The sequence below is a fragment of the Gavialis gangeticus genome, unplaced genomic scaffold, assembly GCF_001723915.1.
Source record: "Gavialis gangeticus isolate Ggan-Ray unplaced genomic scaffold, GavGan_comp1, whole genome shotgun sequence".
Taxonomy (NCBI): Eukaryota; Metazoa; Chordata; order Crocodylia; family Gavialidae; genus Gavialis; species Gavialis gangeticus.
In genome coordinates this window covers 15235211-15244583 of record NW_017729004.1, presented here as the reverse complement: position 1 = coordinate 15244583, position 9373 = coordinate 15235211, and the positions used below count along the sequence as shown (strand labels likewise).

At 45.0% G+C, this 9373-nt stretch overlaps 1 protein-coding gene across 6 annotated transcripts in view; it reads left to right on the top strand.

The window, feature by feature from the left end:
• Positions 1–9373, top strand: part of KMT2C (lysine methyltransferase 2C) — a 246640-nt gene that overhangs the window by 170096 nt on the left and 67171 nt on the right. For all 6 annotated transcript variants that reach the window (XM_019508137.1, XM_019508136.1, XM_019508134.1 and 3 more), the window contains 2 exons: positions 2556–2881; positions 3825–5650. In XM_019508137.1, coding sequence (XP_019363682.1) covers positions 2556–2881; positions 3825–5650 — 2152 coding nt within the window. The remainder of the gene's footprint in view (positions 1–2555; positions 2882–3824; positions 5651–9373) is intronic.

Genomic DNA, 9373 nt, shown 5'->3' with positions numbered 1-9373 from the left:
CTTTGGTGAGGGAGGGGGGGGTTAATATTCTCAAAGAATAAATTTATAACCATCATGCTTATGTGGAACTTTTTTCAAATGTTGGCTGGTGTCTCAGTGTGACATAGCACTCTGTTAGCCACTGAAATCAGCAGCACAACTTCAACTGACATGCGACACTAAGCAAAGTGCAGACAACCTTTAGGTATTTTAAGAGTGGTAAATGTTAAGCCTAATGGTTCCTCTATATATTATACCTATGCCACAATTCAAGTGTTAAGGATGCTACACATGCACCTAACTTAAGGCATCATAAAATGGCAAACCAGACATAAAAATGTTGAACATTATAATATAGAACATTTTTGTGGCTAGTTTGTGTGGCACCTTAAATTGAACATGGGGTGTATTTGGGGCTGCCCCAGGGCCAGCACTGACAACCAGCTGATTGTCAGTCTCAGCCCTGGGTATGTACCATGTCACATTGAGCTGTGGTCACCTGGCTTTCAACCTGCCAGGGCAGGAGTGCCCAGAATCATGACCTCAGGCTCCCCCTGCACTGACAAATAAAAAGGGCACACCTGGGATCTGATCTCCAAACCCAAAATCATGCCTGGGTTTTTTTTGAAATTGTGGGTCAGATCCTGTGGCACCGTGAAATGAATGTGTGCCGAGAGCCTAAATCTGGTACCTCAAGGACCAGGTTTGCAAGTATTTGAGGGAGTTGAAACTGGACAATGATTCATGCATGTAACCAAATTAAATCAAGTCAGAAATGGTGATTGTGGAATAATCCTACCTATCCTCTTCCTCCGCCCCTCCCCCCCTGATTTGATGCTCAATACAACAATAACTTTAGCAAACTAGAATTACAGTTGAACTTGCAGCCATCTGTTCCATTTGTAAGCCTCCCATCATCATCGTCGTCATCATCTTGCATACAATACAAATTGAGGCTAGGTTTACAACCCTTTCCATGATGGGAATTGCAATTCAGTCCTCTTCACAGAATTCATTTGCCATCTCTGCTATATGGCAGTTGTTTCCAGCCCTGACAAGTTGTTGTACTATATAGCTGTTACATGAATGTATATTTTAGCTCATTTTTAGAGGGTTCTAAATGCCAGACGTTAAATTTTCTACTTCTTCAAGAAAGCAAACAGCTGGGTAGGTCCCTGAAGCCTTCAGGAATATTAGTGTAGCTCAGCTTTAAGGAGGACGTCAAAAATTATAGTCATAAATAATAGTTCTGCAGGATAGGTACTGTTAGCACTGGATTTATGACCCAGATACCTTGTTCTGGGTGGACCCAAACCCTCAGACAGACCATGACCTTTCCATTCAATAATAGGCAAATTGTATTGATACATGGTGATAGCAGGTAAGAATAATACAAGCAATTCTGTATCTACCAGTCCTAGGGCTGTCATCAAAGTCAAGGTAAGTTTGCCCAGGACGCAAGCTTCACTCTGAGATTCTGTCTTGAATGTCAGATGTCAGCAGCCTAGAAGTTGGAGCCTGAGGGCCCTCCCGCCCCCTTCCCCCCAGTGGGGTTGATGAGATGGGCTGGTGGTGTGCCCTCTGCCCATGGTGCCTCAGGTTCCCCTCTCAGGGACCCTTTGTTGCTCTGAAATCCCTTCTTTTGTATTCTTTTCCCCTCCTGATGACTCTTCATCTATGGGCATTGTTGACTGGTCTTTCTGTGGTCATCATACTGTCCACGTTCTGTCCTGTCAGCATATCCCTTTGTTTCACCAACCCATCACATGCATTCATACTAATTTGGGCTTTACCAGTTCTCCTAATTTGGTCTGTTCCCCAAAACCAGGGCTCTGCAGTTGGGCACTGTGACCTAATGGCACCTTGTCTCGTGTTACAGAACGGTGTGGTACATGCCTGCATTTTCCCTGGCTACCTTGAAGGCTGTGAAACTGTGCTTCTAGAAATCAGTTAACCCTTGCCATTGCTCTGGACCATTATTCTAATGCATATCTACTTTACCTATAAGCCAATTCCCAAAAGCAAGCCTCTAAATACTGTTTTCTGGCCATCAGGTACAACAAGGCACTGTCAGCTCCACCCTTCCCTGTATGCCTAACCCTTACATGAAGAAATCTCTCCTAGGAGTAATAGTGAGGCTTCTTTGTCTCTTGTTTGGGGGATCAGTTCCTTTTCTTGAAAGAGCCATGGGAAGCTAAGGCAGCTCTAAAATTGACAGTGGTGACTAGAAAGGGACATGGCAAAGATAGTGTCTTCACTGCTGTTAAACCAAAAACACTTCTCCCAGCACCTCTCCTTGGAAACAAAGGAATACAGAAGAGTAAAAAACAGTTTTCTGCACTTAGATTAATAAAACTGGCCTCTGGCCGGATTTGAGCAGGTGGCCTTGGATGAAAAGTTCACAAGCCTGTCACCAGTTCCATGAGCTGTCTGGCCCCATTTTTTTTTAATTTGCCAGGGAAGTTGGGCTTTTTTCTGTAGTGAGCAAATGCAGCCTGGCTCTGAGAGGACTTAAAGATGTTCTAATCCATTGGGTAAAATGTCACTTTCAAACCAAATTCTTGCTTTTAAACCAGCGTCAGAAGTTACGTGAAATCATTCTGCAACAGCAGCAGCAGAAGAAGAATGCAGTCCGGCAGGAAAAAGCATTGCAGGATCCAGCAGCACCTCCCCATGCAGCTCCTCTTCAGCACTGGCAGCAAGAAAATATCAATCAGATTTTTAATCGGCCTCCCCCTCCCTACCCTGGGAATATTAGAGCATCCATTGCCCCTCCAGGTGGTCCAAGATTCACTGTATTCACAAAAGATCATCGTGGGCCATTTCCTGCTGATGGGCAGTTTAATAGACCTCAGTTTCCAGGAGATATGGCTGTCATGGGGATGAGGCCTCACGGCCTTAGGTGAGATCTCTTGATTTCTTAAAAATGTAATACTTAAATGATGTTTCTAACTATTGCATGGATTACCAACCACAGGCACTTTTAAACAGCCTTGGTATTTGCTCTCTATAGCCTTAATCCTGTGAACATTTATGCATATGTTTAGTTTTAAGCACGTGTAATCACACCAAAGTCAGCACACAACATTAAGTATAGATGTGTGTGTTTCCAGTATTGGCTGCCTGATGGTACAGTAAGTTCACTGTATCTTTTATGACAAATTGTTCCAAAATTAAAACAGAAAATCTTACTTTGTAGCAATTTTGGACAATTGAAGGATGGGTTTTTATTATTTTTATTCCATGATACTGCCTGTATCGATAAGGTATCCAAAACTAATTCTAGCATATTTATTTAAAAAAAAAACAACAAAAAACCCCCCATGCCTTTGTTTGACTTTTCAATATGAAAGTGAAATAGTATAGTCCTCACATGTCAAGCATTCAACAATAGGAGTCAATCTATTATTTGTTCGGCATCATTTTTAAGCAGATATCATTACTGGAATATTCTGTATTTAAAAATAAGTATTTCCTTTAACATTTTCAGCATTTCAGAAATTACTAAAAGGCACAGTTTTAATTTTCTAAACCTACTAAATTAAACTAAAACATGGGCTGCTAAGAGAGCTTTTGCTGTCGGAAGAATTTATATTACTGGGTTTATTGTTATTTTTATTACTTGGCTTGAGGACAAGTTGCTTGTTATTTTGCTTCTCATTAATGCACTTGTAGTTAATAGTTATTTATACAGTTCATTGGAATATGAAAGTAATTAGGCAAAATAAAAAATTTATTTCAGTGTACTAAAGAATGTAATGCATTTAGGTGATTAGTAAAATACGCTGGAGTATGCAATCCAGAGAACTGAGCTAATTTAGCCTTTAATAAATCTTTGATTTTAGATTTGGATTTCCAGGAGGTGGACACGGCCCCCCACCAGGTCAAGAACGTTTTCTTGGTTCTCAACAGCAAATGCAGCGCCCTGGAGTTCCCCCACAGCTGAGGAGATCTTTGCCCATAGATATGCCTAGGCCACTGAACAACCCACAGATGAATAATCCAGCTGGACTCTCTCAGCATTTTCCACCACAGGGTATTCAGGTTCAACAACACAATATACTGGGACAAGCATTTATTGAGTTACGTCACAGAGCCCCTGATGGCAGGCCAAGACTTCCCTTTAATCCTTCTGCTCCTGGTGTTATAGAGACAGCAGCTCAAAATCAGCGTCATACTGGATTTATACCTAGGCAGGACTTTCAGGTCCCCAGACACAATGAGCCGGTGAGACGGACTCCTCAAAGCATAACTAACCAGTTGCAGATGCCTGCGAATATGGAGCATTTACCACAGCCTCATCAAGACCAAATTAGCTCCGACCACCCCTCTGCGCTTGTAATGCGTCCTTTAAGTCATGCTCCTGTCAGTGATGCCTTTTCAGGAACTCCTTTGCCTCCATCGACGTCTAGAGAGGCAGCTAGTAACTTACAGATTCCCAACCAGCCAACTGATGGGTTAGAAGAGAAACTTGATCCTGATGATCCCACTGTAAAAGATTTAGATGTCAAAGATCTTGATGGGGTTGAAGTCAAGGATTTAGTTGATGAGGATCTTGAAAACCTAAATCTAGATACAGAGGATGGGAAAGGAGATGAACTGGATACTTTAGATAATCTAGAAACCAATGATCCTCACCTTGATGACCTTCTGAGATCAGGAGAGTTTGATATAATTGCTTACACAGACCCAGAACTTGACCTGGGAGACAAGAAAAGTATGTTTAATGAAGAACTGGATCTTAGTGTCCCCATAGATGATAAATTAGATATTCAAGGCAAGACAGAAGAACAAAAACAGAAAGAGCAAGGTGAGAGACCTGCTGTCCCTGCTGATGCACGTTCTCCACCGAAGAAATCTACAGAAGGTGAGATCAAAACAGAAGTGCTTTCTCCAAACTCACTAGATGAAAAGAAAAATGAAAATGAAAAAAGTGATGGAAATGCAGAATCTGCAGGCACTCAGGTGGCTGCTGCTGAAACAGAGTTAAAAGATGGCGAAAAAGGTCCTGCTCAGCCTTGTAAACCAGAATTGCCTGAGAAAACTACTGCCACCAGTCAAGAAAAACCAGTGTCTAGCCCTGACGTTGTTCAGGGACCTGCACAACTGCCTGCTCAAAGTGTAGTAAGTTCTTGCAGTATTTCTGGATCCACTCCGGTCCTTTCTAGTTTGCTGGCTAATGAGAGTTCTGATAATGCTGACATAAGGACCATCAGCTCTCCACCGCAGGCTTTACCAGCAACACCAATGACTCCTGTGTCAGGTATTCCACAAACACTAATGTCACCTCCTGGACAGGTCTTGGAAAATACTTTGAATTCTAATATGGCTGTGGTTCCTCGAATAAACCATAGCTTCTCTCAAGGGTCAGCAGTAAATCCAGGGTTTATCCAAGGTCAGTCAACCAATCACAACTTTGGGACAGGGCAGCCAGCTAATCAAGCTGTGACAGTGACAAACCGCCCAGGTCCCAGCAGCCTACCTGGTTCCCAGCAGATAATGCTCCCTCAACCTTTAAGCCAGCAGCCAAATCGGGAGAGACCTCTTCTGTTGGAGGAGCAGCCACTTCTTCTTCAGGACCTTTTGGATCAAGAGAGGCAGGAGCAGCAGCAGCAGCGACAGATGCAAGCCATGATTCGCCAACGCTCAGACCCATTTTTCCCCAATATTGGTACGTACGAGTTGGGGGTGGAAGGGTTGGGTGCTGTTTTGTTTCACCAAGAAAAGAAAACCCCCCCCACACACACACACAGAAAGAAATGTTAAACATTTTGAAAAATCTGACATTCTCTGCACAAAAGCATAAAGACTCTTGAAATTGAGCTTGTACTTGGCATGGTGGAGGGCAGCTTCAGTATCAGCTAGTGCGGGAGACTCAAACTTGAAAATATGGGTTACACTTTGTTCCTCACTGAAGTCAATAGCAGAATTCCTGTTGGTTTCATTGGGGCCAGCATTTCACCCAGCACCTCCTCACGCCCATTTCGCTTTGGGCAAATCACGTAGGGCCACATCCAGAAAGAGAACATCGTTACACCTGAGTTTTCATGCCCAGCTCCCAGGGTGCAAGCCACACACCTGAGTTGAGCATCTGTGTGCTCTGTACAGCCCAAGGGGAGAAGGAGGCACATAAGAACTCCCAACAGGTAGCACACAGAGCACAATCTACTACTGGGATTCACAGATTGAAACTTCCCTCTCCTGCTAGGTGTCTGTCTTCCCACCCCGAGCCCCCCTTTAGATGCTAACATTGCCTCTTTGAGTACAGGTGATTGGCTCATTCTTTTGTCTGGAACACAGCCTGTAATGGTGATCACCACCTTTCATTTCAATAGCTAAATAATTAGAGCACGCACCTGAAAAATAGATCTGGGTTCTAGACCCTTGACACCATGGGATTCAAATCCACGTGAGCCAAGTGCCCTAACCACCAGGCTGTAGGCTACTCTGGGTTAAGGGCCCTCTCTGCCCCTCCCGTTGAAGCTCTGCCCTGTATAGAAAGAAATTCCAGCTGTGCACCAGAGCAAAACAGAGAAAAAGGAGGCAAGCACGAAGGAACTTGAACTTTTCATTTCTTCGGCAAATGATACAAAGATGGTTGCCACTACCAGCATGTCGTCCTCCTCTTCCTTGGGCCCTGTTTTTGATGAAAGCAGCTAGTGTGTGTTGCACTCAACTCCATGCTGTCAGTGCATGTTAAGTGTATTCTCAACGCACCCACCAGATTGGGTCCCTTTGGGGACTGGTTCAAGAGAAGAGAGCTTGACTTGTGAAGCTTTGGCGTGCAGTGGGTGCTGGGGCGCTCTGTTAACCCAGGGTGGCTGTGCCTTGGACGTACACTGTAGCAGAATGTGAGATGCCTCGGTAAAAATGTATTGGTGAAAACCTAGAACATGTAGACTCTGAGGTGCTTAGAGCCGAGTCTGTATTGCCTCCCTGCCTGCTTAGGATCACTCAAGATCACTGTCCACTCACTTCCCCTCTGCACATGTCTACCTGGACCTCTTAAAGGGGCCCTGAACATATGCCACAGTCCCACCATCAAGTTCTCTGTCTGGGGCACATACGTCTAATTGTTGGTCTTGCATGCGTATGGAGCAGGAGTGAATAAGGCAGGGATTGTTTGTCAGCACTAATCCTAGCCTTGACAGGGAAGAAATATGGACGTGGCCTAAGTGGCTAAACAAGTTTTTGTAGATCACTAGCTTGGACTTAGGACCCTAAATACTGCCTAAGATTTGCTTTGGGTATCTTAGTGCCTGTTTTGGATCTAGGCTTTAAGCTCTTCAGTTTCCCATATGCAAAATGGGGATAATTCTGCCATTGTAGAAGACATGAGAGCCTCACATGAAAATACTAGACCTTTCATCTTTCTTTATGTTGCCTACATTAGACCTAGAAAAAATATTCTGCTCATAATAAAAAAGTGCAAAATAAATGCTGCCAATCTGTTCTGATTTGTGTAACACTGCATGTCAATTTGTAGCACTTAAAGCGGTGCATTATACAGGTCTTTTAAATCGCAGATTATTCATGTAATATGAAAGTGTTATGTCAAATGCAGCACTGATAATTACAAAATGATTTCAGGAGCCTAGATGTGACTGGAGCTATCTGAGTTAGCTATCAGTGATGTTGCACCAATAATGCACAAATATGCCCAGCACATTTTTGAAATATATCATTATTTTTCATAATAGCATTAAATGCCTCTTCCAGGCAACTGTGGAAGCCCAGTTAATTATCTGCATTAATTCTGTAATACTTAGTGTTGTGAATACTCCTGATAGCCTAAGTCTTTTATTGGAGCCTCTTTCAAATGGATGTCCTTGTTTTGCTTTTCTTCGCCAATTGTAGCAATATCTAGGGTCCCAGGCATATGTTATTTTAGGTAGTGTTGCTGGATGAAAACTATCATTCTTGGCCTTGGTGCCACCACAAACATCTTTACAGTGACCCAGAGGCAGTGTTTGTTTCCACCCTGTGAGTCAGAGTCCCCTTGCAGGTTAGTGGAGGGGAGAAGGCAGTCTACCCTGGGATGCTGGAGGACCTGGCCAAACACTATCACTCTGTGTGTGTGACATGCCACATGTTCAAATTAAAGCTTAATAGAACCCAGCTACAAAAATGTTCTACATTTTTCAAGAATCATATTTGTGGCTTGTTAGCCATTGTTATTGCTGGTTGGCCATTTTTATTGTGCAACATAATTTCTTTGCATGTGTAGCAGTCTAATTTGATAGTGCAATAACCAGTACATTGCACAATAAATGGAAAGAGTGTCAGGGCCTCAGATAGGAATTTCTTAAAGAATATAAGTACCTGCAATTTAACACTAATTACAAAATGAAATGAAGAAATACACGTGACTAAATTATTATAATACAGTAGTGCAGCTTTATTGGTTTGAAATACTAATGGATTAGCATAAGTGACAATTAGGGCTGTCAGTCATGGTTAATGTGCGCGATTAATGCGTTAATCGGTGTTCACGTTAATTTTTTTAATGAGTTAACTGCGCATGTGGTTTTGGAGCCTGTGCCTCGGCTCCACTCCACTGCTGTCACCACTGCCTCTGGGCCGCTCAACAGGGCAGCAGTGGCAGCACAGAAGAGCCACAGGGCAGCCCAGGTGTAGGCTCTGAGCTGCTGCGGCAGAGGGGGAGGTGGCACACACAGACAGCTGAGCAGCCACAGCATGCCCATGGCCAAGAACAGCCCAGCAGCATGTAGAGCACCACCCAGAAAGGGGGGGCAGATCGAGGCCCCCATGGTGAAGGACAGAGTGGGGCAGAGGCAGGGGCTGGAGTGAATGGGATCCCAGTGCTGGGGCAGATCATGGGATGGAGCCATGGGGAGCTCATCCAGGGGTGTGGGGGGTGCAGCTCCTGCTGCTGCATGCACCCCCAGGGGAGGCACAGGGAACATGTGGCCCCTGGATCTGTCCACGGGGCAGAAGTGGGCTGCGGGTTGCAAGCTGGGGCTCTGTGCACCCTGTTGCTTTTTCCCTGGGAGCCACGTACTGGCCACACACCATGCCCCCTGCCCACCCAGTGGCAGGAGGCACAGCGTAGTGTCATGTGGCTCCCAGGGCAACAGCAGCAAGGTGCAGAGCCCCAGCCCACAGGGGCAGCCCACCTCCGCCCTGTGCACAAATCCATTGGGCACATGCCCCCTGTGACTCCCTCAGAGGTGCGCACAGTGGCAGGAGCCACACCCCTCCTTCCCCACGACGCCTAGACAAGCCTCCTGTGGCTGTCCCATGACCTGCCCAACCCCAGGGCCCCATTCACTCCTGCCCCAATCCCTTACCATGGGGGCTTCTTTCTGCCCCCTACCACTTCCCCCCCCCACACCCCTTACTCTCCACAGTCTTACCTGCTGGGGGGGGGGGG